Here is a 27,871-nt window from a genome sequence, read left to right as displayed (position 1 = left end):
TTCCGAGAACCTAGTGTTTAAACACTAATGTATTCACTGAAAAAAGCTTTGAAGAAGTTTTCAAATCATTTAGTCAATTTTTCAGGTTTTAAAACTTTTCTTCTTTGAAAACAACAGATGAAGGTTAATATTCACACAGCTTTATGTGATATAACATGCCACAAGAACATAAAGCAGATTAATGAAATAGCTTTTGATTTCTATGACTCAGTCTCTCTCATTTTAGTTGACTGCAAAAATGCTCTAGAGCTAACACCAGTCAGATACAAAGGTAAACAATGTTTGAAGACTGTTAATTCTTTTCCCGTGAAGTGGGGCAATATCAGGACAAGATGGCAAGCTCTTTCCTCTATTCCTCTATCACCTTTTCTCTATTTCTTTCTCCACTGTTCATTGCATCTCTTTTAAGTATTTTTCCAAGCTTTTTGAACTAGTCTTTGGCTCTGTATAAATGTATATTTATGTATTTCTAGCATGTTTTGCTGAAAAGTTACACATTTTTCACCTACTAGTATTGTTGATACCTTTTGCATGTATACTAGAAATACTAGAAAACAAACAGATTAAAACATTACATCTTTGAAAAGCTCCCATTGTTGACTTCATTTTAAGTCCCTTGCACCCAATTAGAACAGTAATAGCCAAAAGCGATGCTGGCAAAATTTCTATTCAGTAATGTTGCTTTGAACATTTTTTCAGCTTCCAGGCAATGCTGTAGGGATAGTGAGAATCTCTCTACCTCACTTGTATTTGTCATTTTTCATGTCTGACTAAAACTGTCTTGCTCCTTAGCTATCTTGTTCATAATTTCTGATATTCTCATCAGTTTCATTGAGTGGTTCAAAGCACATTATTCAAACATTCCTGAAAAAAAAGTCCAATACTGGTTCTTAAAAATACTTATGGACTAATGATACTCTTCCTTCAACACTGATTTATAAAATTTAACCTCAATAACACAACTTCACTATATTATATCTAAACTTTGGTAGTAAATTGAAAATACTACTGAAGGAGTACTTTTTATCAATTCCACAGAGAATTTTAAGAAAAGTGAACAAGCATAGGGAAGCAAAAAAAAATTTTGTCAGTTCAGTTTATTATCATGGCCCTAATATACCCACGGAAAAAGTCTACAGAAAGATTTGTCTGTTAAAAAAAAAACTAGAAAAGTATTTTCCTTCTATTTTTACTGAAGCAGAAAATGACTTTATAGGTTGAAGAAGTCATATTTTCTACTGTGGATTTCTGTGAAACAACAGCTTTTATAGGAGCCACACACCAAGTACTGTCATCACTTGTTTTATTGTAAGAAAAAATTTAAGTACTACCAAACTTGTAGACATAAAAGATTTCCAAAGAAAGGCAGTGTCCATCATGGGATTTATTTCTAAAAGGTATTTTATTTGTTTTTCTACAGGCAAGAATATATATTTTTGTTACTATAAAATACTTGGAAAATGCAGGTTTAGTTCCTCCCCAGGTAAGAGGAGATTCAATTGTCTTTGGAGCCTTCTGGTTTACAAGATAAAAGAATGAGAAGTAGTATTTCCCTCATATCCCTAAATAAAAAAGAAAGGCTATGTTTCAAACCCCTGTTTTCCTTCCCTTTTCTTTAACATAATCTCTGGCATCAAGAACCCCACTACCTGTGTTGCTCTGATTAGACTAAATCTCAACAAGAACGAACTCACCACTAAAAAAACATTATTTACACTATCTGAAATTAAGTTATCAGTAAGATTTAAACTGAGAAAGCCATCAGTAAGTTTTGGAGACAATTCGCTGTTCCTGCTTACATTTTTACTGCAGTCACTAGCCAGCTGACCAGCAAGAAGGAGCTTTATTCTCCTTTGTGTGTACACTAAGGGACTTGCCTTTCAAATCTACTTTAATTTACAAAGTGAGCCTTTAGAGTCCATTTCAATGAAGAAAAATACTCTGATGGAAGACGTTCTTTACTATTCTTCAATGCCAACACAATCTACTACAGGACTTCAGGAAGAAGTTTCACCCATAACAGTTATCCCAGAATTAGTACTAGGGTTCTTGTCACTTACCATTGAAGTGGTTTCTTTTGATCCTGAGAAGGGTTGGTGATTTTCTTTCACAGCAGGGACTTCACCAGCTTACCCAGGTTTGGGTTTTGATAAGGTGCTAGAAGATGGGCAACCTAGCCTTGCCCTTTGGCTCTCTCTCCGAGCTGGATATTCTAGGTCTAGAAGTTGAATGGGAGCAGAAAAGACAACACATTCCCCTTCAATAAACAGGTGAAGCGGGGCCTGGTACTTGAACATACGTGTTTTAGATAGTGCCTTCTTAAGGAATGATTCTTTTCCCCTTAATTGGCATGCATTCTCTGAAGGTTTCAAGAATGAAAGAGAGCCTTACATACATTTCAGACTAGAAGAGTTTTCTTTAGTCTATACCTAAAATCTTTGTACCTCAACCATCATGACACTTTCAGATGTTTTCAAGAAAAAACTTCTCCTTTGCTTTTACTGGCAAACATATATCATCAAGTAAATGAAGGCACACTTTATCTTTCAGAATGCACAACTCCACCTCCATTTAGAGGAACACTGTTTTTATAGATTGGTGGGATATGGATACAGATACAAGTAATTACTGGAATTATTTGCCTTTCTTAAAACAGGTATCTGAGAAGTCTTCTTCCAATGAACAGTTCCAGAAGCCAAAACTGAGATAAGACCAGCTACCACAGATAGACAACCCTCCCTTTAGTCTGAGAGAGAGTCTCAAATCCTTCTGGACATGATAACTTTATATTATATAGTATCAGGTCTCTGGTGAAGTACCTTACCTGAATCATAGAAAAGCAAATTTTTAATTGTACTTCAACAACATTAGTACCAGGAATCAAAAAAGCAAGTTATAGTGTATCACACAGCACTGGAACATTCTCCCATACAAACAGCATCAAAGCAATATTCTATCTTGTTTTATTAGGCAAGAACCCACCTAAACCATCATGACCCAGCTACACACAAAAGTCAGATGCAAAACCAAGGGCCTATTGGTCCAAGCAAAGGAACAAAGTGTTTATTTACACTTTATCCATGCTGAAGCTCTCCAGGTACCTACCCATAAATTTAAAATCGTGTTTTTTGTTTCAAAAGCAGAATGCTTAGAACAGTCAGACCAGACTGTAGAACTTGATACACTAAAGACAGAATGCAGGGAAGTGGCAAAGCAAAGCTTTACTGAATTTCCCATTCACATAACTCCATTAGTGCCAGGAACACACATTGTGGTCTCTGTGCTCCTTATGTCCTCTGGGTGCCTTGTTAGAGGCTGCTGGTCAAGTGAAAGTTATTTTTCACGCACACATTCACTGAGACAGTGACTTCATTCATACCAGTCTGCCATATAATCTGTTTTCAAACAGTGAGACCTCCTGCTCAGTATACACCAGTGCTCAGCAGCAGACAGATACCACACACCTCTTCCCTGGATGGTCTTTCAGCCAAATACTGAGCTGACCAAAGCAATAGTTAAGTTCAGATGCCACAGTCCCATAACTCTGGGTAAAAATCTTTCATTTATAAATGAAGATGCAGGAAAAAGTTACTGAAACAAGAATCAAAACCAGACTTACTGAGTCAGAGAACATTACTTTGAGAGTCTGCTTAAAATTCAGTATATTATATTAATACTTACAGTAGAAACAAATACTAAAGAACCCTACCACAGAAAAAACCACACATCATCTTCATTAAATACAGTAAAATACAGAATATTTACAAAGAAAGCAGTCAGCCAGAATCAGCTATGCAGACAACTTGGAAATTCCCCCCAAAACACAAAATCCAACCAGGCAACCACTATTGTATCAGCTGCACTGCAGCTATTACAGCAGATTTCTATCAAAAAGCACTTTCATAAAAGTATAATTTTTGTTATGCTGGTGAGAGTCTTATTTCTTTGAAACACAATACACATATAACACTAACATTTGCTTGCATTGTTTAACAGTTTTGTTTTGCTTGTCTCAAGTTCTTGCATGTTTTAAAGTGTAACCAGCCCCCCCCAGTGTTCTGCTATTCGTTTACTAAACCATCCTAATCAAATTTTGCTTCAACAATGAGAAAACATTGCTACCCCAATCTCCTTTAATTTCTGTATATAAACCTATCACCTGGTTGGAAAGACATTCCAAGCAAAACCAGCTTTTTTGTATGTCTTGTACAGACACCTACAGTAACGCACAAGTACAGGTATGTGCAGGAATTCACTAGCTAGCAGATACATCCAACTTAATAGAGCCAATAATGCAGTATTAGGATTGATCAAAAATGACCATATTTCACATTTTTTAAGACCCATAAATTGCATCATAAAGCTCCTCACTGAATTCATTTTTATTTGTTCTAGCTTGCGTTATAGATTAACCTCAGCCGACATAAATGCTTGTATTAAAATTAACACAATAGTAATGAAACATAGGCGTTTTCTCCTACATGATTTTATTTATTTTACTGGGTTAACACAGTACTAAAATAATCTAACCAGTATCAGAACTCCAAAACTGACTTCAGACACAGGTAACACTAGGATGGTACTTTTCTGTTACTTAGGAACATGAAGAGAAAGACTTGTGGTCAGACAAGCTCCTGAAGTTAGGGGTATGAAAAAAAGTGGATTGAGCTTCAGCCAACAATCAAGAATGTGGCAGTTATAAAGCACATTACACAGGTAAAAAGACAGCAAGAATTTTCTTTACTGCCCACTAGGGAAGAAAGAGGTATAGAATGTGCAATTTTTTAGGCTACTCCTCCTGTAAGTCAAAAGCTCTTCTGCGTTTCCAGATGCTACCTTACAATCACTGTTGGAAAATTTATTGCCTGCAAGGAAAGAAGTCTTTACAAAGAACAGCCCTAGCCAGAACCTTGCTTTCCCTTCCATAGAGGCAGAGATGCCCAACACACTTACAGGCCAGCTTAAAATAATAAAAAATTGTTGAGTAGGTAGAAGCAATCAGGTTCAAAGCCCTGTAACCCAGAGTTACACCCAGAAGTAAAAATGAGTAGTGTTACAAGCACAGATGACTACTCTTAAGTCCTTCTCTTCAGGGAGTAAACACAAGGACCATCAGAAAAATTTCTTCGTGTCCAGATCAACAGGGGTAGATTAGAAAAAAAAGTTAATACTGTAGAGAGAGATGATGCACAATTACATAATAAAAACTGACTTAATGGATAAAAATTGCTCTCTATACATGCAAAGACACCCACATATCATGGCACTCTCCTAAATGTATATATGCATGTACATGCACATACATATGTGTGCCCATGTATGTATACACACTGACAAAATGCAGGGAAATCCATTTCACTAAGCACTGCACAGCAGAAATACTCCCATACTTCCAAAGAGTGTTTTCTTAAGCCTCAACTTACCTCATGAAGTAGAGCCACAAACTGGAAGTCTTAGGTTTTGGTTGTGTGATGCCATTCTTCTCCCCTCCCTAAGCTCATAAGCAATGACACACTGAGTTTAAAACCAAAAATGTTATTGCAAAGCAAGCTAGACAAATTAGATACTTACTTATCAAAGCTATCACTGTATTTTATGAAGCTCTCCAACTTTTCCTTGGCATATTCTACCACATCTGAATGAAGCTCTATTCCATGATTTATCCCGAAAGGTCCTGTAAATAAAAATAGCATGGTGTCTTTTGTGGTGTTTCTTTTCTAAGCACAGCAAAACTGAATGGAACAGCACTATACTGTAAAAACATTAAAAATGCGTAAAACCGAAGTCTCCAAACACTGCTAGACAAAATTACTTTTTGCATCTGCATTACTGGTGCTTAAGAGGAAGGTAAAAGGCCAAAGGTTCAATAAAAGAACATGGACAGAACTACAGCAAAACGAATACAGAATGAATTTTCTTTGTAAGCATGCAGGAAATGTTGACTATGATGAAGTCAGTGAGCAAACTCTTTTTCAACACATTATTTACTTGGAGTACAACAAATAAAAATTATAATTTAGTCTGTATTTTGTATTTAAATTTTGAAGCTCTCTTATGGCAAACTTTTAATCTTCTCACAATTTAGAGATTGAGGATTATATACTTTAGCCCTATATGCTCTTCTATTTTGCAGGTTGCAAAATCAGAAATTTGTTGCTGATTTAGTTATATATAATAATTAATTTCCATCTAGAACAGTGAAATTGCCCACACATTATGTTCACTCATCACAATCCCATCACAGTTGCATTGCTTTCCTGTGATCAAACCCAAGTATAATTCCAAGTCATACTGTGTGCTAAAAGTTAATGCTATATTTCAGGAACAAGAAGAAATAATGAGACAGTATTATGAGGATTATCCACATCAGGAAGGAATCTGAATCAGACAGTCACATTTGCTGTGAGGATTCTAAATTTAACATGCACTCATAGCCCAGGGTCCTTAGTCATTGGAGCATAGAATTGGAAAAGGGAGAGGGAAGGGGAAAAGTAAACATCAATAAGATTAGACAAAACTTATATTTATACCCTCTACTGCATTCTAAATCTTTCCTAAATATGTAGCTCCATGATGTTACTCCAGTGAAACAGAACTCAATTTGTCTTTTCTACAGATTAACAAAACAGACTAGGGTTAATAAGAGAGGTTCTGTTTTACTGCAATAGAAATATAGCATATAGCTATGTACCATTAAGCTGATCAATAATTGCAACTCTTAGCATAGTTTATAACATTTCCTACTGGGTGAAATAAAACCAATCCACAAGGTTACCACCGGCAGTGCTCATAAGACCTCACTGACTACAGGCAAGAGGTAGCTATCATCCAAGAGATCTTCTCAGAACTTGTGAAAACATGTACCTCCTGCTGACATTTTTACTGTAAATTCATTTTCTTATTGGTCACTTTAAGACAAGCACTGGCATAGGCAATTCCTTTCTAGCTGTTTAATATCCTCTTGTACCATAATAAGCTATGATGTTTCTAACAGCTCTACAGCATACAGCAGCATTCAAGGTATGTTTTCTTTACTTAAAAATTAATCAAAATTCCTTTAACCTCAAAGTAAATTCAAAATGCATAAACATCATCTGTCCAAAAATTCACATGTACATTCCTTCAAGTACCTAACTTTAAAAACAACTAAAACATCCTGCAAATGTCAGTTGCTCCAACATCTTGAAATTAAAACTATGAATGCAAAACACTACCACATCATTATATACCACAGTATCCATAATTTAAATGGAAAGATGAGAAATGTGTGCTCTTCTTTCACTGGGAATGTCACAGCTGGACATGTAAGCAGAGTCAGCTATTATAAAAATGTGAAACCAACTTCTCCACTGGCCTCTTTCAGCATAATGAGCTAGCATTTCCACCACCTAGCTGGAACTTCGTTTACATTTTAACAGTATCAGCAACAGTTAATTTAATCTCTGTGGATTGGTGCAGGGTCTTTTAAGCATGTTGCTATACTTAGAAATGATCACTGATTTCAGATTATTTGATAATTTAACCAATGTGGTAGAAACGTTACTCACTACACCGTCAAATTGAAAGATACCCAACTACTGTCAAAACCCGCATGATTCTGCTCCTCACTGCAGTATATGCTGAAATTTGTTTGGAAAAAAACCTGACCTTTTAAAAATGAACATGGTTTATTTGTCAGAAAATTACATCTGTTTATTTTTCTGTGTTAAAGCAACTGTTCCCTGATTTAAAACAAACACTGAAGTAGAATTATTATACGTAACTAATTTTATCAGAAGGAGTATAGTAAGAAAATAAAGGCACAAATTGCATTTACACCTTCCACGCCTCAGGCTAGAACTTAAAACACATTACAGCACTAAGACTTTGGTGACAGCATACAGCACTCTGGAAACACGGAAAATCTACTTTTGTAAGTAGCTGGGCAGCTGCTACTCCAGGCTGCACAAGACCTGCTAGTGCCTATCAGCACCTGAGCTGCCTTTTTGGGAACATCTGCAGGGTAACTGTGCTGTTCCACAGGCTGTCAGCCAATCTCACCCCCTAGAGAAGACAAGTCTTTTCCTGTTTGATTTCCTCAACTCTGCATATATTATTCTGAAGGACAGGAATTCTGATTGATATGGAGAGGTCAAACCCAGGAGCATTCAACAGCCACTTGCAATTGGTTAAATACAGAGATACGCATAATATAGACAATTAAGTGCAATAAACAAATTTCTTTTTTTAAGACAGTAGCTAAGAAAGAATAATGACGTAACAAAGCTTTCCACAAAACAGAAATAAACAAGTACCATTAGTCACTACCCTGAAAAAACACTTTAGAGAAAAAAATGCTGCACTATTTAGTAATAGTTTTAATACCAAATTTAAAATATTACAATCTAAATTAAAATATCTACTCTCAATTAGGAACACTCCCAAACAGGGAAAAGCAACACTCTAAGAGAGTAGATAGCTTTATCTTATTTTTACCTGTGAATGAACATAATTCCTGTTTCCACAACACAGTGGAATCTCTTGTATTTATTAGTATTAACTAGAACAAAAGATACTGCAGATACCAACAAATGATGTTTGTTATGCACTATTAGCCATAATTTCTTCCTTCCAATAAATAAGAACTGATGCCAAAAAGTAACTAAATTAATTGAAAAATAAAAACCAACTCTTGACACCTTAGTTTTGTATATAAATAAATATAAGCAAAATGTGTATATTACCTGTCAGCAAGGTTTCTGCAACCAAAGAAAAATTGCATGTAATATGGTCAAAAAAACTATCTATGAAAATTATATTACATAATACAGCTGTAGTTATTTTAATGTGAAATTGATTTGTAAAAAAATTAGTTGTTGGTGTATGTGTTCTGTAATCTACATGTTTGGCAAAAGGAAATTTAATGCATTTTTCTCTCCAGGTTTTAAAATTTAATTTAGGCAACAATATTTAATTCCATCTTTTTTCATATAGGAAATGTATTTGAAAACAAGAAGAAAGTGCTAGTGTGTTCAACTCTTTTCAAAACCTACAGACGCGATTAAACAGTCTCATCAGTCTACATCCCAAAATTCTCCCACTAAAAAAAGATTAAATGTATTTTAAAATAACTGTTTGCATACTGATACAAATTTACTTTTCATTTAAATTTCTTCAAGAGAAATTAGCCTTTACAATTTAGATTTAGATTTCCCTTTCCATAAACTGAAGATCAAAACAGTAACCTACAGTAAGGGCACGAATAGAGTGCAAATGCAGATGAAAATTTTAGTCTTCAAAAATTGTTCCACTCTACCTTTCCCTTTTAAACAAAAATAAGGATTGTTTTCCTTCAAATGAGAATTGTAGACTACAGAATGCAGGAAGAATTGCCTCTTTCAAAACATCCCACGAAATGTCACCAAACTACAGCACCAGTGAACTGCTTGCAGATAACCAACAATATTTGAACAACACATCTCAAAGAGCCAGTCTTAAGTATGGTACTGTCATTGTTAAAGAAGTAAAAGTAAGGTTTTACAGGGCTTGCATAATCTTCTAAAATATGCAAACCCACCATATTTGAATAAAAACATTCAGGTTACCCAATATTAATAATTACCTAATATTAATCCCACCATTGTACTCAAGTATCCGGTTCCACTACCCAGATTTAGAAAAGACAATCCAGGCTGAAGTTTCAGTGCTTCCATGACTTCAGAATAAATGCAAGGTGCTGACAAGTGTATATTTCCATGCTTCCAGGCCAAGTCTTTATAAGCATTGTCCCTGTATCCTTCCAGATAATAATCACCACGATCAATTGCTCTGAAGGCTTGCTCCACACTCTCGGTGCGAATATACTGAGCTTCTTTCAAGTTATCAATTAAGTCATCGTTGTCTTCTCCAGCACTCACAGCTCCTCCCATGCTGAACTTCTACGGTAATTCAATTAGTTTGCAAAATACATTAGGAGGAGCGTTTTCCCAAAAGTGTATGTATGTAATGGAGTCTCAGTTGTTTTTTCAGAAGGCCATCACAAGTGAATCCTGCAAAACAGATATATTTACATAACTTGAGTTTCAAAAGGCAAAGAAATTAACAACTATTAGCAGGTGATGAAATATTGTTAGTACTGGGTAACTTTGTGAAGCAGAACTATGAGTCAGGACAGCTAGTATTTAATCAAAATTCTGCCCCTCACACTTTACCTCAAAGCTGAGGAACACAAGCATAATACATCAACATGGGCTGTCTACATTCTGCAAACCCTTATGCTGAAGTGCTTGCTAGACACTGCAAACACTGCAGGGCCAAGAAGCCATCACCCATGTTATATATTTGAGGGGGCACGGATGGGACAGCAACTGCCTTTGGGCAAGCTCTAATCCCATCCTGAGAACTAAATGCCCAACAGCAGTTGGAGTATGTACCACCTTAACTAATTTTGAAAGAATTTGGGTTTCTATGCTCCAAGATCACCCCATGGGGGGAAACAAAGCCCAGTAAGGGGTGATGGAGATGCTTTTCAGATGTTCACTTTTGAGCTGAAACAGAACACTAGTGCAGATACAATGGCACATTGCTCAGCTCTGGAATCAAAACAGGAAAGCCCTCCAAGTAATTGAGCGCCTCCTAACACCTGCCATATTCACTAGAGGAATAAAAATTCCTAAGTACCTAGAAGTTTTCAACAGCTTGCCAAGTCCTAAGTGTAATTCTACACAGCACATTGTGATAAGTCATATTAACTTCAAAATAATTCCTTCAGATCTGTGTTTAGTTATCTACAGTTACTTCATTATTAATTACTAAACTCAAAATCCAGATGTTAACATTTTTCATGTTGCATGAATTACCAGTAAAATAGCAACAGAAGGCTAGGAGACAGGAAAACAGGAAGTTTAATGCACCACTTCTAGGTGAATAGAGTACACAGTGAGTATCAAAATAACACATTGAAGTTTTAGTTGTTGCTCAGTAGTGTTTACCCTAAGCCAAGGACTTTTCCATTTCCCACACTCTGCCAATGAGCAAGGCTGCACAAGGAGCCAGGAGAGAGCATGGCTAGAACAGCTGACCTGAACTGTCCAAAGGGATATTCCATCCCATAGGGTGTCATATAAACTGGGGGGAGTTTACTGGGGAGGGGGTGGAATGTTCAGGGCTGCTAAAGCCCTGGTAAATCAGAGGTGAAATGATGACTGTTCACCATCCAGCTGTGTGTTTCCCTCTGAAGCAAAACCAATTCCCACTGACATTCAGGAATGGAAAGAGGTAAAGCGTCACCAGGTGCAATTATCCAGCAAAAAAAAATCTTCGATTAAAGTAAAAAAATAGACTTCTGAACACCCTAGTGTTCCACAGCAGGATAAGTAGGCCTGTGTGTGTTCAACTGCACAGGAATTATTTCTTTCTACTTGTGAAAAAATTACAGGACAACTCGGACAGAAAATATGAAACCTGAGAGAGACTTTTACTAAGTGTAGTTCATAAAAATATTCCAGCCCTACTCATTTGTTTACACTTGCACCACACCTCAAGGTCCAATGAATCAAATGATACTTCGGTTAAATAATCTACAGTGACTAACGAAATAGTTTCTGCCATCTTTCATACTAAAAAGTTCATGATTATATTGAGATATGTTTGAAAGTAATTTCAAATAAAAACACAAAGGTAAGAACTGAGTTTTCTGAAGACTAAACTCAGCTGCTACATTTGAGAAATGGGACTGCTGCTTCCAGCCCTTCCACCTCACACCAGCAGATGGAGAACTCGGCTCGCCATCAGCACTGCGCCAGCAAATGTGCAGAGCCCGCAGATGAGAAAACGTAAAGCTTTATTAGCATTTCCATCAACAAGTGTCTTCACTACTTTCACATAATATTTACTTCCTGTAAATAACATTTTTCTGATTTTCAATACTCACAACACTGAAACAGAATTTTTTAGGTATTTAGTGATTTTGTATTCGTGGCATTACATGACAGCTCAAGTTACTGCAGTATCACAAGACTTTCTACTGATGACACCCACCAAGTGTCTCAACTTCAGTAATAGCTATCACACAAAATCTCAAAGCCAAGAACAGAAAAGGCGTGGTTGACACCGTGACATTGTGGGAAGTAGGGGAGACAAGAAATGGACAGTCCCTCCTCTCAAGAATGAGACAGCAGAACAGTGTAGCTATTTGGCAGTGCAGTTGAAGGTTACATCTCATTCTGGATATACTGCCCCTGTCTGAAGAAGGTGATATTAAGTAGATGACAGTGATGGTGTTTGCTTTTTAGGTATCTTGTTTAGGTTTGCTTTCATTAATCAACTACAGTGCTCTACTCTGGACTCCACAGCTACAGGTAGGAAAAAGTGCTGGTCAAATGGAAAGTATTTTTTTCAAAATCAAAAATGCCCTAGGAAGTGAAAGAAATAGATCTTTTCACGAGAAGTGGCCTCTTGTGCTGCAGAGAAATACTTTTTGATAGTTCACTTTCCTCCAATGCTTTTATATTCATAAGCTGTTGCTTATCAAAATAAAACTACTACTAACAGAGATGATAGATATTTTAAACACACAAAAGAAAACATCTCAGAAGCCATTTTGGCACAGCTGGAGAAAAAGGGAAAGTTACTCAAATCTTCCTTGTGACAGTTGACCCAGGACCAAGATAAAAACAGAAGAGCACACTATGACAAAACTTTCTACACAGCTGAATGCTCACCAAAAACATCCTGTGAAGCTCCCTGATATTAAAACTGAAAAACACACAGTTCACAAAGAGCACAAGCAGCAGCATTCTGATGCCTATTAGAGGTGCAGCAATTTCACAAGACAGAGGAAGGTTTGACAAGGTAACAAAATGCAGCTACTGCTTTTAGCCTCAGGAATCTTTGGAATACAGAAGCCAATAGAAATTACAGTTTAGGAGTTAACATTTCAATATAGTCTTGATAAGGTTCATTCAGTTAGTAAAACCAACTACAATTAAAACAATCTTCGTTTCTCATTCCACACTACTCATGAATTTATTTTCAGAAGTTGGAACCCTATCTTGAAGTTTCTTATATTTACAATAAAAATGAGATGGAAACACACTTTCCAATTTCCATAACAATCCACACAACTGTGTAACACCACCTCTGTTTCTGACCTAACTAGTAACCAATTTCAGTATTTCTGGGTGTTCTTTTGATTTTTTTTTTTTTTAATCATTTTTCCATTAATTGAACACATTTTTTGGCTACGTGGCTAAGAAGTGACAACAATTTGAGTGCATTTTAATTCTTCACTATTTTATAAGATATGCAAAACTCTTAGCTGAGAAGTTAGTAACGAGGTAGAAGGTTTACCAGATTTCCTTGCCAGCTTTTAAAGGGACACAAGTTTTGCACGTTTCAGAATTTCTACAAATATATTTGCACTTCAGGTTAATTCCCTGGGCCACTAAGGACTTGCACACTCTCTTAAATACAGTTTAAATACTGTCCTAGCAAGGTATCCAGTTAATTTGCCAGACAAAACCTCATCAACACTGCTAAATCTGTATGATGTCAAGTATCTAAAAAATTTGGTATCTTGTAATACTGACACAACCTGACTCCATATAGATAACTACTTAGAAATACAAGCTAATTGAGCCAACTAACTTGATCCTCACTTTGTTTCAAAGGATGGAAAATAGAAAATAAAATAATAAATGGAATCAGCCATACTTGAAGTCTCCTCACAACTATTTTCACTAACACATCGGCTTGGAGAAACATGACACTGAATCAGGAGTGTGATACATTACTTTAAACTCATAGAGAGAATACAATCTTGCTTGATCAATGTTCCCTCTTACCTGTGAGAGGGAGAAAACAGCAACAAATTACTGAGCTCCACATTAATGCTATGATTCAGCTGTTCAATATCCCCAAAAAGGAATATTCTGTGACTGGCAATAGAAGGGAATTAGCCATGAATGCACACAAGAGCCTGAAACACTTCATTCAATTTAACAGTTTCAGTTTACTCATGTCAAAAATCAGCAACATTGCTCTGATGAGCAGAGATTTAAAGTTTCCCAGGCCACCAATCAAGCATCAGACTTACTTCTTTCTGTCCAGACTCAATTAATGACACCCCTGTAGCTGTTATGAACTCAAGATCATGCTGCACCTGTCCTCCCATGCAATGACTCCTATAACCACAGGACTCCATCTTCCATTTAGTTTCCCTTTTTCTCCCAAGTATTGTAACAGCAACTCACACAAGGAAATTCAACCTCGAACTGCAGAGCTGAGCTTAAGATTTCAACAGGAGCTTTAAAATAAACAGTATAATTCATTATGATATGAAAGGGAAAGAATAATTCCAATATTACCTTCACCCAGCAAAGACTGGAGAAAACCAAAATATGACGTATGTGCCGGCAGTAACTGTAGTAGGTGACCACAAAAATAAGAATAAAATGTGGAACACAGAGGTATTTTGGAATGAAATCTTCACAAACAATTAAAACAAAAATTGTACCTACACCTTGCTGCTAAACTGATACTAAAGGCAGCAAAAAGTCTAAGTGCTTTGGAAAACCAACTACTGGAACTGCCTTCTCGTCCACAGCTATTTGTTTTGTCACTCCTAACAGCTATGAAAGAAGAAAACCTGTTGTTTTTAGGATATATGATCCTACTTGGTGCATTAAGGAAAACTCTGTTGAGAACACTGCACGTTTTTGAGGTCTATAGTCTAGACTAATCTTACTTAAAAGCACTCACTCCCAACCTACTGTTAAGTGGGTCACTTCAAGAAGCCCTTCAAGTTAAACAGAAAGAAGTACAAAACCAAGTAGAGTCAGCTCTCCAATGCAGTGCACTCCACAAAGCATGCTTCAAGGTTCTCTGCAATACAGCAATGGAACAAAGAACAGACTACAGGATTAGCGTTAAGTCAAATGAATGTAAACAGACACAACTACTGACTTAGCCTGAATTGCACTGACCTACTTGGGCAGAAAATGTTTGTCAAGTCTGATGTAAGCTTAAGCCCTGACCTTCCTGTTTGAGCTTTCAACAGCTGTTTATACAAGATTCTGGGTATGTGCCTGCTCTCACTCTTCCTCCACCTCCAGTCACCTGAACACACTGAACAGCAGACATGGTACTGCATTTCTCTCAGAAGAGGTACTGAAACTTGTGGAACTCCACAAATGTATGATCAGTGACAAGCATATAAGCACATGATCAAATGAATTTAACCTTGGTAGCTGCCCAAGGGCATAATTTTGGACTAACTTGCTGAGTAGCTACTGAACTTTTTTTTTTTTTTTAATTGAGACAGTTCACATGAACTTGAGTAAAAAAATAACAATACAACATAGAATTTTGTTAGTTGTTTTTGTGTTTGATTGTTTTTCTCTCTTCTTTGAACTAGGATACATTCCTGTCTTGGTCTGGGCTTTCTCTTGTACTTAATTTGTTTTTCTCATTTGAAATTCTACCTACCCCCTTCATACCATACCAAGGACTGAATGCTGAAAGGAACATTTTTCTATACATCAGTTCTGTATGCCAGACCTGTTCTCAGATATGTTGATAAAGACTTGAAAATTCATTACCTTTTATTACAAAGCAAAACAAACAATCCCACATACTTCCTGGACTGAAATTTTAATGTGCAGCTAACCCCACATCCTGACTGAGCTCTCCTAATTGCTTAAAATCTGGGCAACCAAAAAACTCTTGCAAAGCTGAGCCTCTTAAGCTTCAAGAGCAGTTTCTTCTTCAAACATAGACTCACTAATTGCTATAGGCAAACTGGTGATTACATCTCAACAGGTTATATGTATACCTTTATGACTGAATGAACACTAGCTCTGCCCTGATTCTGTGTCTGTATAGTGTACCATCAATTGCAGACTTCAAAATAATTAATATTGCTTCTCTACCCACACCAGTCCAAAACATTTCCTGTTGCTTAGTTGTTAAGACAATGCATAAAATACTCTCGTCTCTGGGGAGCCTAAGATGACTTAGTGACCTTTCAAAGTTCCATTACAGATCTCCTAAGCAAAAGATATCAGTTTAACCTAACGTCTAACATGCAGAAGATCCCCTATCCTTCCTCTGATACCAGTGTCCATGCAGAAGCTGGCAGTCCTCTTCTAGCACGTTTTGTAAAGGTCTCAGCTCCTGAGAGGTGTGCCTACAGCTCTGTCCATTCCCAGGCCACAACTATTTTTAGTTTGCCCAGCATGAACTAGCCAAAGAGCTTTATCACAGACTGGATGGGAGAAAGGGGGAAGACGAAAAGCTTCTCTCAAGGGCCAAACAGACCCATAGGGCCAGGAGGTACCAGGTAATAGTGGTTTGTTCACTGCTTAAAATATCAGGAGTTCACAAGGGATATGAATCAATCTTGTTTAATACATACAGATGTCTGATATTCACTGAGTCTCATGCACCTGTTTTGCAGATCAGAAACTGATGTCTGGGCACACATTTCACAAATTAGTGGGCTACAGAGTGACCAGGCTGCAAAACTCATTGCCACAATACACAGCTTTGTAGAAGAATATTTAACAGAGAGCAGATTCATATAAGCCACAACAGGCAAATGCTAAGCATTAGAAGAGCTGTAGAGTGATGTGTAAAACGAACTAGTTCTGGTGTATCTAATTTTGTTTAGCCTGAAAAGGCAAAAGGCATTAAAGTGACACAAACATTTCTGCAAATTTTAATATTATTGTGATCACTTTCCATCTAAGACACCTTGATATACATATATATATAAAGAACAATTGAAATACTCAACATTTTTAAAACAAAACTTGTTTTTCTTCATGAAAGAAAATGGTTAATAATTTAGTTTGGGTGACCAGAACATAACAAACCAAAGTAAAATGATGCTCCTTTACTTTGAGTATCACCTTCACAGAGTCACCAGCAACAACTGGGGGATGGGGAGGGAGAATCTTTTTTTATAATTAAATACAAAGTAGGTTTTGTACAAGAACTGAAACATATTTTTCTAACCTTTCACCACAGAAGTTATAGTTCTCAAGCAGATCAAGTCACAGTTCATATAACTCTGACTAGGCAAAATGTGGCCCATGACAGAATTTTCACTATTTCAGCCAGTACTAAAGTTCAAAAACTTATTGCACATAAACATTTCAAGCTATTTAAATAACTCACTTCCAGCAGCAACAGAACAACATATGCCTGTTGCTTTTAGCAAAAGAAAATAGAAATGAGGTCAAGTGTAAAAATAGAAGATAGTTACATTCCTGATACTTGAAACCTCATCTTGGAGCTATGCATTTACTTCAGTCTCTACAAAAAAAAACCCCAGGCCAAATTAAAAAACAAAAATATCAATCAACTTTACCACTAAAACTTTTTGGTTTCTAATCTTTGGAAATATATCTAAAAGCATCAAAATAGCATGCAATAATCACAGCATAAATAACTTAAATACTGTATTATCAGGATGTTTTCTTTCACAGCCTGAGAACTTTTATTTACTATGCATCCTCTTCTTACGAGATACTAAATAAATACAGTTTAAGGAAAGAATAAATCCTGACGCTTCTTTGCTTGATTCTTAAAACAGTACAGTGCAATACAATAATATGTTTTGAGAAGTTATTTTATTACTTACTCCTGTAATTCTCAAGAGGGAAGAATGAGTAAAGCCTACTCCTGTTTCCTGCTTCTCTTCCTCAGAACCATGACACAAAATTCTTTCACAGATGCAATCTTCAGAAGCATCATACTGGAATCACTATTTTTTTCAAATGTAACTTGTTTACTAACACTTGCACACTGAGTTACTTTTATCTTGTCAAAGAAAGCAAAGGATATCCACCTCACTTTCTTCTTTTTAATCCCCAAATCCTGCATATCCAAAATCTTTAGACTTTAAGGATTCAGATCATAATTTGTCTCAGTCTCCACACATACCATAAATCCATGTGTTCAGCACAACGTAAAGTGATGTGACTTTGTCCATAAATCTAACTTAAGATTTTCAATGCTTACTTTATATAAAAGAGAGATCAACTCTCCTTTCACAGTTCTAACCAAAAGAGATGATTTATCAAAACTTTCAAAACATACAAATCAAGTACAAACTAAATCCAGAATAAAATTTTAACAAAAAGTCTCTAGTCATCCAGGAAAATAAAAATCAACACTTAAATTTACAATGTAAAAGGCTATAGCATTAATACCGTTACCAAAGTCTGTTTCACAAAGCTTCATGCAAATATTTTATTATTCTCCCTACTTTGAGGTAATGTTTCAAAGTATTGCTTTTGTAACGGTATCACTTTAATTTAGACCTCTGTGGTCAGTCAGTACCTTCTACCTTAAAATTTTCCACAGGGCTTGCAAATGATTAAACAGATGATTTGCCTGCACATATCAAAGTTAACCTTGTTGGGTTATGTGACAGAAAGCTGTTCTGCACACAGAGGAGCAGGGGTGCACTTACAAATGGGGGAAACACAAGTGAATACGGTGATCCGGGCTACCATCGGCTCTCTCCACACTCCCACCACCACCGTGCCTCTTACAGGGCTACAAAAGTTCCCAGGGAGTTCAGGGGAAAGGGACTCTGGGATGGCACAAGTCCTGTGACGGGATGCATAGGGGAGGAACCAGAGGTGAGGAAAGGGAAAAATCACAGTGTCTTGGTGAGAAACAAGCACGGAAAAGCCAGGGCTACGATGACAAGAGGGACAGGTCACCTGTGAGCAGGCTGTAGGTGAGTATGTGCGTCCAGCTGTGCTCTGCCTATCCTGTCAGACTGTTAATCTCCTTTTACAACTCTCTCTTGGGCCTCTGTTTGGTGTCCATCAGTATCTACAGGACATGGAGTCAGACCACGAGTCACAGGGGCCAGTGGGTCTGTGGTGCCAGCAAAGCAGGGCATGAGCTTCTGCAGATCTGGGTGTAACCACACAGAGTACCAAGCTGGACTGGCCAGCAAACCAGCAGAGTGGCCTTGGAACTGGGATGGGACACACTGGCTGAGAGAGGCAGCTGAAGGACTCGGCTGCTGGAGGAACAAAGAGGGGTCCAAGGTGAGCTGCTGGAGAATCTGTGGTGTTTGAGACTGGCAGCTGAGCATGTGCATGTGTGTAAGAGGCAATGTGGCACAAATGGATGGAAGAGCTCCAGGGCAGAACAAGTGCCTAAACCCAGTAACTGGAAAGATTTGTAATATATACACACACGTGTTTGCAGACATTCAGCTTGGCCATCCAGAAAAGGTAACAGGATGAGATCACTGGTGCTGTTTGTGCTTGCATTAATGCCATCTCCTGTGTTGGTGTGGTAGCAAATTATGTACGTACACGCTGAATACATTTGTTTGTTTGCTACTGAGAATACATGCTTAGCCTCACAACTCACTGGACCTGAGGCCACGGACACCTAAACTAAAAACTGGAAATACTTGAACAAAACCCTTTATAGGCCTTCTTTAAAAGCGAAAATCAAAACACATAAACACATTTTTAACTTGAAAATGGTTCTGAATTATTGTTTTTCTTTCTCTTCAGGTATGAATTAAGTACTACTGTAAATTTGACTCCAAAGTTATAATTTACTTACAGTACCAACAACAGCAGATGTCGTCTGGAAGGGATTTGGAGCATTTGTGAAAGCTCCAGTAACCATTTCAAAATATCCATGCAAATACTTCAGCAAGAAATGGAAGTTGAGAACCTTTTATCATATAGCAGCTGTGCACTTGCACAGCTCAAGTTAATCATCACTCCCACAATTTTACTGTATCAGGTTTTTTGCAGTCATACAAAGCACATGGTTTTCACCTGGTAGAACTGTAGTTTACAGATATAACGCAAGAGGCTGCTACACTCACACAACCTGATGTAGTTATATCATGGACAACTCCAGTTTATCCAGAGCATGCCAGAATGGAGAAGTCAAATTTTACACTGACTTTTTCTGACAACTGAATTACTTCAGAAAACATCACAGAATCTCAGGAAACTTGGCAGTAATGAGTCTTAGTCATGATGAATGCATAATTAACTGAAGCAAATAATGAGAGACTAAGGCCTATGGGATTTTATAATACTGCAGATCTCAGCTCAGCAGAAGTCAAAAACTCAGCAACTCGACTTTTCTCTGTCCTTCCAGTTTCACTGACCTTCTGACCGCAATAATGCCAAATTTAGAGTTTCTTGAAGGAAGAATACAGCAGAGTTTAACAAACTGGACTACACTGAATGGAAAGAAAACCACAGTTCATTCCCAAAACGGTAAAGGGGACAGTTTTGCAAATAAAGAGTAGGATCACATGCCCCAGCAGAAGAATAGCCAGCAAAACCCCATCCACCAGAAACTAACAAGAACTTCAAGAGTAGACAAGAACTTCATGAGTGTCAGGCAAAAATTTTCAAATGAAAATTAAATTCTGTAACGGCAAACTCATGTCCCAGTAGAAATACAGCATTCCTGATTACTTGAACTTATTAGTACTACAGAAATATTAACCATTTGTCAAAATTAAGCATCTCCTTTAGAGAACTTTGGAGTTCATTCTTTCAGCAAAGCTGACTTGCATTCATTTCAGTCATACCTATCAAGAAAAAACAACTGTTCTGCAAATATGATTACGAGGATAGTGGTTCCCACAATCATCTCTAAGTCTGATATACAGACCATGATACAGTACAGTCATCCTGACTGGGTTGAGTAGTATTACTTGGCTTTTTCTTTTATATGTCAAGAAAACCACATGCTAATTCCCAAATATCTGCTAAAAACATTTGCTACAGAAATAATAAAATCTCAAAATAGTAATCACTTCTCATTTTCTGCCAACCACATGGTCCTAATTCCTCTCAATGTTAAAACAACCATTTATAGGAATCAAGCCTTTCATTTGGGACAGGGATGCCACAGGCATATCAATTACTGACTGTGATTCACTAGCTGACTATTACTATAAACAATTCCAATTATTATCACTTCACTTAAAAAAAACCCACACATTGCAGAAATCTCCTTTTGGAGAAGAAGATCTGTCTTTCTAAAATATGAGCAAATAATTAAGACGTCATCTCTGAGATGATCTCTTTAAAATCTAGTTCCCTTTCACTCCTGAAGACAACTCATAACAAATTCTATTTGCTTTGCTTGAAGGATGGTACCAATACAAGCTTTTAATAGTTACATTCCTTTTGTGTCTACAATATTACTGCATACTTCCTTTCACTACATCTTAAACCAGTATTTTAGAACAACTCTGATTTGACTCTAACTCTTACCACTAAATCTAAAAAGACATTTGTAGACATCAGCTGGAAGAAAAATCTTCCCAGTGACAGATGCCTCCTGGAGGAACATTATCCAGCATTACAAAGTTGTCACTATTCATCCTGAAAATAGTTTTCAAGATTGCTTAATTTGCCATTAAAAATATGCACCTATCACTTAAGACTTTAACGAGACAATTGTTAAAAAAAAAGGAAGAAATAATTATGATTACTGACAGCTTTAATAAGACTTATCTATTTAGAAACCATGCAAAGAAAAGGTTTTGTAATAAAAACAGCAAGCTTCTGGTACTTGCGATGTGACTCAAGTGCTCAAACACAGACCTCTAGTGCTATTTTAGGTGCACACGCTAACTATTGGCTACTTGGCCAGTGCTACAGCAACAATTAGTGCTAAAAAACAAAACAGAAAACTCTTCTGCCCACATCCTGTCTTTGCTTGTCAGCAAGTAAGTCAGAGGAGCTGCTCTTTCTGTGTGCTTTAAGACTGCTTTGAAAGGAACCTAACAGCTGGGACTGGAAAAGCAACCAGATAAAAGGCATCATTAGCCAAAAGGAACCAGAAGAGCAAACCTGGAGACAGTGACTTGTAACCAGTCTGTCATCACCAGGTTCTAAAAACATTCAGAACAGAGATCCTGTTTACAGTCTCCACACTGCCACAGAATTGGTTGGTTGTCCACGTGCTCCTTGTGCAAGTGTGTCTCTAAACACACACCATCTCCAGTAAAACATGCATGTCAGCATCCAAGACAAGGGCTCTCTTCCCTAACCGCTCAGCTACGTCTGCTTCAGATTTATCCTGTCTGACATCTGGGGGTTTTTTTATACTTCAAATAATGTAGACCTTCAGTAAATCCTCTCATATATAACAGCATGCTAACAACTCAGATGCCCTACAGCACCTCCATATAAATGTCTTTCATTCAGGATTCAGAACACCGCATGTTGCTATCAAACCACTTGATCTAAGCCTGTTACCTTTTAACCCTGATTTTAACGTTTTATTGTCAAATTCTGAATTGTTTCCTCAAACAAGTTTTTCAACATTAATTCCAACTGTACTCTTTTACACCCTAGAAACACAGCAAATCCAACTTTGTTTTGCAACTGTACACTCAGCAAATACTACTTTGAGAAAAATCAAGTAAAATGCAGTACTTGAGAGGCATTCCAAACCTCCCCTGTTATGTCACCTTAACAACACTCCCAGTATCTCAAATCTCCAATTGCATGCAACTCATAGAGCTCAATACTCTGCACCTGGAAGATCTTTACACCCTTTCTTCACTAAACATTACACAAAACAAAGCCAGAACTCCAAAATTAGCCTTCATTAAATATATTTTCTAAGCAGCAGGCTCCAGTATTTTTCTGCCACAAGACAGCCCCTCTAAGAAGAGGAGTTCTGCAGTCATTCCCCACTCTAGAACTCCACCACATGAGAATACACCAGAATCTGTAGCCTTTGAGTTCCCACGGTGACTCCTGATGTCACGCCTATACTCTTTCAGGTCTGTGGAGTTTGAGGTTTTGTCTGTTTTTGTTTGTTTAAGTGCTCTGTAATGACCTCTAAACCAGTGTCTTTTCCTCACAATAAAGGACAATTTATATTTTTGCACTTCAATTTAAAGGACTGATAAAATTTACTGAGAAATATGTCACATACTAATTGTATTCACAATGTACAAGTGACAAAGACCCTGCAGTCATTCTCAAGATCAGTGTCCAATCCTACAGCTTCCAATCCTTTTTCCTTTCCAAAAATAAGTTTCTTTGGACTAACTGCCATTTTTAAAGATATCTTTGCTTATGGTTTACTTTTCGTCTTACTTTCAACAAGCTTCTGATCAGAAGTAGATTCAGCAAGAATGCACACAACATACATTCCATCAGTATTCCAAGCTCCTTCAGGTTAGTTAACATCACTGCCAACTTTGCAACACTATTCTAAAACATGAAGTAGGCGTGACATACCAGGACAAAAAGGACAGAGGACCAACACCACTCTTCTAAATGCCAGCCAGCTATCTTTCAGTTCTGAAAAAAAATATATTCAGCATCCTAAGCTACTATAAATTCTATCCTTTCTTCAAGGACCGAAAGTCCAGCCCAAATTTCTTAACACAGCAGTAGAAACTGCTTTAACAGCTTGCACGAAGGAGGCCTGAAGGCTTTCATTAACATCCAGTGCACACAAACAGGTCCCAAAGGAATTGGAGCACAGTAGTCATTTCCTGATGCTCTCATGCAATTATATCCATAATATTTAATATAAACTACTAGACTTTAGTCCCTATAACTCCATAAATGATGGAGCGGAACAGCATGATCACCCTTTCTGCAAGGCAGATACACTAAAATAATTCTCCATCCCAAAAACCCACCCTTGTTGGTTGGAAAGGATGAAGCACGCAGATCCACTTCTGACCCTACCGGAAGATTCCTGGAGTGCCTTAGGCCAGTCACATAACTGATTATTCATTTGCAAAACATGATCACACATACATTCTACCCACTTTTGCTTTGAGGAATTTACATTCTAAGTAGATAAAATAAATGAGATTATATTAAACCATGTCTGCATTCAAGAGTACCAAGAGCTGTAGACTTCAAGGTACTTTTCTTACACAGAGAGCTAATTAATCATCAGCTACAGAACATCACTTTCAGTTCAGCAGGGTAGAATAGCAGATCTCTGTGTCATTCCTGCTGAAAATGGGAACAAAGCAGGAAATGACAAGAACAGGTACATGTAAAGACACCTCTCATCCAGAAAAAAACTACTGTATTCTCAGGTGTTTCTCCCCATGCGCCCAAGACTGGCACAAGCATTCCCATAATGCTTAATATTTCAGAATTGCTTTTAATGTATTTGTTCTGGGGAACTTTTGAAACACCTGACATAAACCTTTCTGAGACACAGCAGGGGGACATTTTATTGCCTGGTTCTGGGGGGAAAAAACAAGAACCATGGACTATTATGTCTTGCAGTAGGAATTTTGTGCTAATGTCTTTTAGCATTAAAAAAACATTTGTGCTAATGTCTTTTAAGTTTGCCTAAAACAAAAACATCACGGGCAACATGCTCTTTTAAGACTTCCACCAGCACTGGTACCATGCCTAAGCCTACCTTTATCTTCAGAATACACACTTCCCACCTCAAAGTGTTTCACGTTTACAGAAACACAGCTAAGTCACTGCTCTGGTATGGTCCAGCACAGGCATGGAAAACTACAATACATGCCTGATACTGAGGCCCTATTCTTAGGTTTCCTATTAGGCAGAAGCCTCTTCAAAAGGAACTGCAGCTTGGGCAGTCACTGACAGGCAAATAGAAGACTAAGCAATAAAAATCACCAAACTGTCAAGATTATGATTATAAAAATGGCAAGAGTTCATAATATATAAATAGAATACTGCAAAATTGAAACTGGCCAGTCACATATCTAAAGCAAGTCATGACACAGATAAGATGAAGAAAATTCAGAGAGAAGGCCCATTAGAGAGGTAAGAAGATTTTTACAAGAATTCTGGAATGAAGATCAGAGATTATGCAGGGAAGGAACCTAACCCTGCACAGACAGTAATAAAATTTGGCCATCCAGGACTGTTCAGTATTACATACTTTTTTCTGTTTCTGCGATTTCATTATATTCTCCTCACTGCAGACCTCCCAACAACATCCAATTGTATTTTCTAGCATTTCTGAGGGACACTGACTGTTGTAAAGAACATCTGGCTAGGAGTCCATCTCCAAAGCCCTCATTGTGGCTCTCTGACCTCACTCACATACTTCTCACACTCCTATCATTATATTTATCCACCCAAAGTCAGTTAAAATACCAATAGATCTTTCACGCATTTTTCCACCTACACATCCAAAATACTTTTCAAACTTTTCCAACAAATCAGGCAGGAGTTCTGCAGAAGACAGCTCTATTTATCCAAGCCTGATTCCTTCTACAGATCGTCTGCCCAGAGTAGGGTAATGGTCCTGTTGAGGGAAAAAAATGCATCACACATTATGATTAATTTGCAAGCATAATGGATTAAGGTTACAAAGACATTCTCATCACGTATTACTGTAATCTACTAACTCTAAGCACTGGATTTTTGTGTCTTGCATCTTAAAAAGCATTCTCTGTAACACAGAGGTCATATGGTCAAGAGGAATTGGGTATCTTCATTAATTTGCCGAAGTCCTGACTAGCCTTATTCTGGGTATTTTTTTTTGCGTGTCCCAAAGTTTGCTGCTCTTTATGAGAAGAAACCTTACTTTCTTACTAAAGTCTGCAGTTCCACTCTGCTTGACTTTTACTTGACAGAAGTAAAAAAAAATATCTCCCAGGAGAACACCAACTACGTTGGCACTGGCAAGTACTGCAAGGACACAAGCATTTTCCACACACTGCAGCAGTTTAGTACTTTCATAAAGACCTTATTTTCAAACAGACATCCCCTCACCCTTCCACCTCAGGTGTCGTTTTTGTTTTTTCTTTTAACAGCAGAGCTGCACAAAGCAGGCCCAGGCTGCTGACCGAGTATCAAATAAATGCCAAGATTCCTTCCCCCTCTGCCCTCCCTTCCCCTTCCTGCAACTTCAGTGCGAGCCGCTGACAACTGCCGAGGCAGGGGGGAGGAGGGCGGACGGAGGGCAAACAAGACCCGCACATGCACTGCAGAAGGCGGCCCGAGGTTTCGGGCCCAAGAGGAATCCTATTAACACCTCAGACCACAGCTCAGCTACAGACATGACCCCAGGACGCCTCCTCGAGCAGATAACAACAAAGACAACAGAGGGGAGGAGGTGGCAGCCCCGGAGCCAGTTCCTGCTCCTCCCCTTACGCTTCTCCCAGCCAAAACAGAGACCACAATGTAAACAGAGACAAAAATGTGCGTTTATGGCAAAGCGGGGGGCAAAGGCAGCCTTCTCCTTTTCCCCCGGCGGCTGCCGCCAGGAATGCTCACAGACCGACTCACCCTGGCTTGCGGGCGAAGTTATCGCGCATTTCACACACTTTGTTTATGTAAACAAAGTATCTTCCCCTCGCTGCAGCCGCACCACCTCCTCCACTCCCAAAAGGAGAAATATCCTTCATTAGCCCACGGGTTTTTCTTGAAACAAAACAAAATGTTGTTTCACGCACCACCCAACGATGCCTCGGCCTGGAAGACGCAGCCCCCACAAGCCCCTGAGATTGTAAAGACTCGATAGCGAAACAAACAACCAACCCCAAAACGCAGGCTCCTCTTCTCACTGCATTTCCTCAAAGGCAAAAAGCAAACCCACAGCCGTCATGGGGGGGGGAGGCAGGGCGCTGAGCCGCAGCGGGGGACGTGTGCTGCCCTCACCTTGCCCGTACCACCATCCCCCCGCCTGGATCTCGAGGCTGGAACCTTCTCTCTTGTCCCCGTCCTCTCACAGCTGCCCAGGCCCGCGGCAGCTACACCAACCACATCTCCTCCTCCCAACCCTTTTTGGGCCAGAGATTATTTATTACGCAGACAGCACGAGGGGTGGCGAGGGTCGGGCAAAGGAGGAGGAAAAAGAAGGGGCTGCCGAGGGCGTAGGCACAGAGCCCGTCCTGTCCCTCCCCAAGGCGAGCCCTCGCCCCATCCCGGCTGTGCGAAAACAACCGCCCCCCCCTCACCCCCCTTCGCCCGCGCCTGCGTGCGGGGCCCACGGACAATGGGGACCGGAGCGCCCGGGGCGCCAGCGGAGGGCAGGGGCCGGAGGGCAGGGGCCAGCGGGCTGCGCTCCCTCTCTCCCCCGCCACAACCCACCGTCCCGGCCACCCGACGGGGCCTCCGCGCTGCACAGCGCGGCCGGAGCGCAGTTCTGCCCACCCCCCGACTCACCCGTTCCGCAGCGGGCCCCGGACCCTGCGCTGGGCGGCAGCGGCGAGACCGCCTGGGGGGGCGAGAATTGCAGGCAGGAGGGCACTCCGGCCGGCCGCGGGCGAACGGCTGAGCGTGCGGAGAGCGGCGCTGGGCAGCCACGGGCCGGGGCTCGCGGGTCGGTTCGGCGGCCGGTGCCGGTGCGAAGGACGGGACGGGACGGGACGGGGGAGGCGGGGCCCGACAGCTGAGAGGATGTAAACAGAGCGTCACGTGACCCCGCCCCCCGCGCGCGGGGCCGCCGGGCGGGGCGAGGGCGAGCGCTGCGCTGCTCCGCGCCCGGCCCTGATTGGCCGCTCGGCGCCCGCGCGACAGCCAATGGGCGGCCGGCGCTCGCGGCGCTCGTCACTAGTCGCCTTGGGGTCGCGGCGGCCCCGCGCGCTGACTCCCCCCTCTCTTTCCCGCCTCTTCTCCCTCCCGGCGGCTGGGAAGCCCTGGAAATCCCGTGTCCTCGGCCCTTTTATCTCTCGTGGGCCGCCGAGCATGGAGAACAGCGCCGTGTTCTCGTGCGGAAGGGCCGAGCCGCGGGGGGAGGAGCGGCGGCGGCGGCACCGCGTGTGGGCGGCGGGGGACACGCAGCCACGCCGGAGGCCCGGATTTAAAAACATGCGCAAGGTGCCCCCGGTGCCCGTCCGAAATAGCTCCGCTTTCCCCAGGCTTCCGCGCTGTGTGGCGTTCTCGCCTTTCTCGGGGGG

The 27,871-nt window shown here is 39.5% G+C and overlaps 1 protein-coding gene across 5 annotated transcripts in view; it reads right to left on the bottom strand.

Annotated features, from left to right (window-relative positions):
* The window catches only part of PCMTD1 (protein-L-isoaspartate (D-aspartate) O-methyltransferase domain containing 1), a 40,879-nt gene extending 13,502 nt beyond the window's left edge, over positions 1–27,377 (bottom strand). Inside the window, exons 1-3 of one of the 5 annotated variants that reach the window (XM_042029027.1) lie at positions 27,138–27,377; positions 9,602–10,028; positions 5,572–5,674 (exon numbers count right to left, since the gene is read on the bottom strand). In XM_042029027.1, coding sequence (XP_041884961.1) covers positions 5,572–5,674; positions 9,602–9,908 — 410 coding nt within the window. In that variant the 5' untranslated portion in view covers positions 9,909–10,028; positions 27,138–27,377. Of the gene's footprint in view, positions 1–5,571; positions 5,675–9,601; positions 10,029–26,258; positions 26,361–26,510; positions 26,530–26,630; positions 26,732–27,137 lie in introns of those variants that run through there. The other 4 variants (XM_042029032.1, XM_042029029.1, XM_042029031.1 and 1 more) reach the window with 4 other exon arrangements.
* Between the last annotated feature and the right edge of the window lie 494 nt (positions 27,378–27,871).

Source organism: Corvus kubaryi, unplaced genomic scaffold (genome assembly GCF_017639235.1).
Source record: "Corvus kubaryi isolate FWS band 111438036 unplaced genomic scaffold, C.kubaryi_AGA036_p1.0 37312, whole genome shotgun sequence".
Classification (NCBI taxonomy): Eukaryota; Metazoa; Chordata; class Aves; order Passeriformes; family Corvidae; genus Corvus; species Corvus kubaryi.
This window is presented reverse-complemented; position numbering and strand designations above follow the sequence as displayed.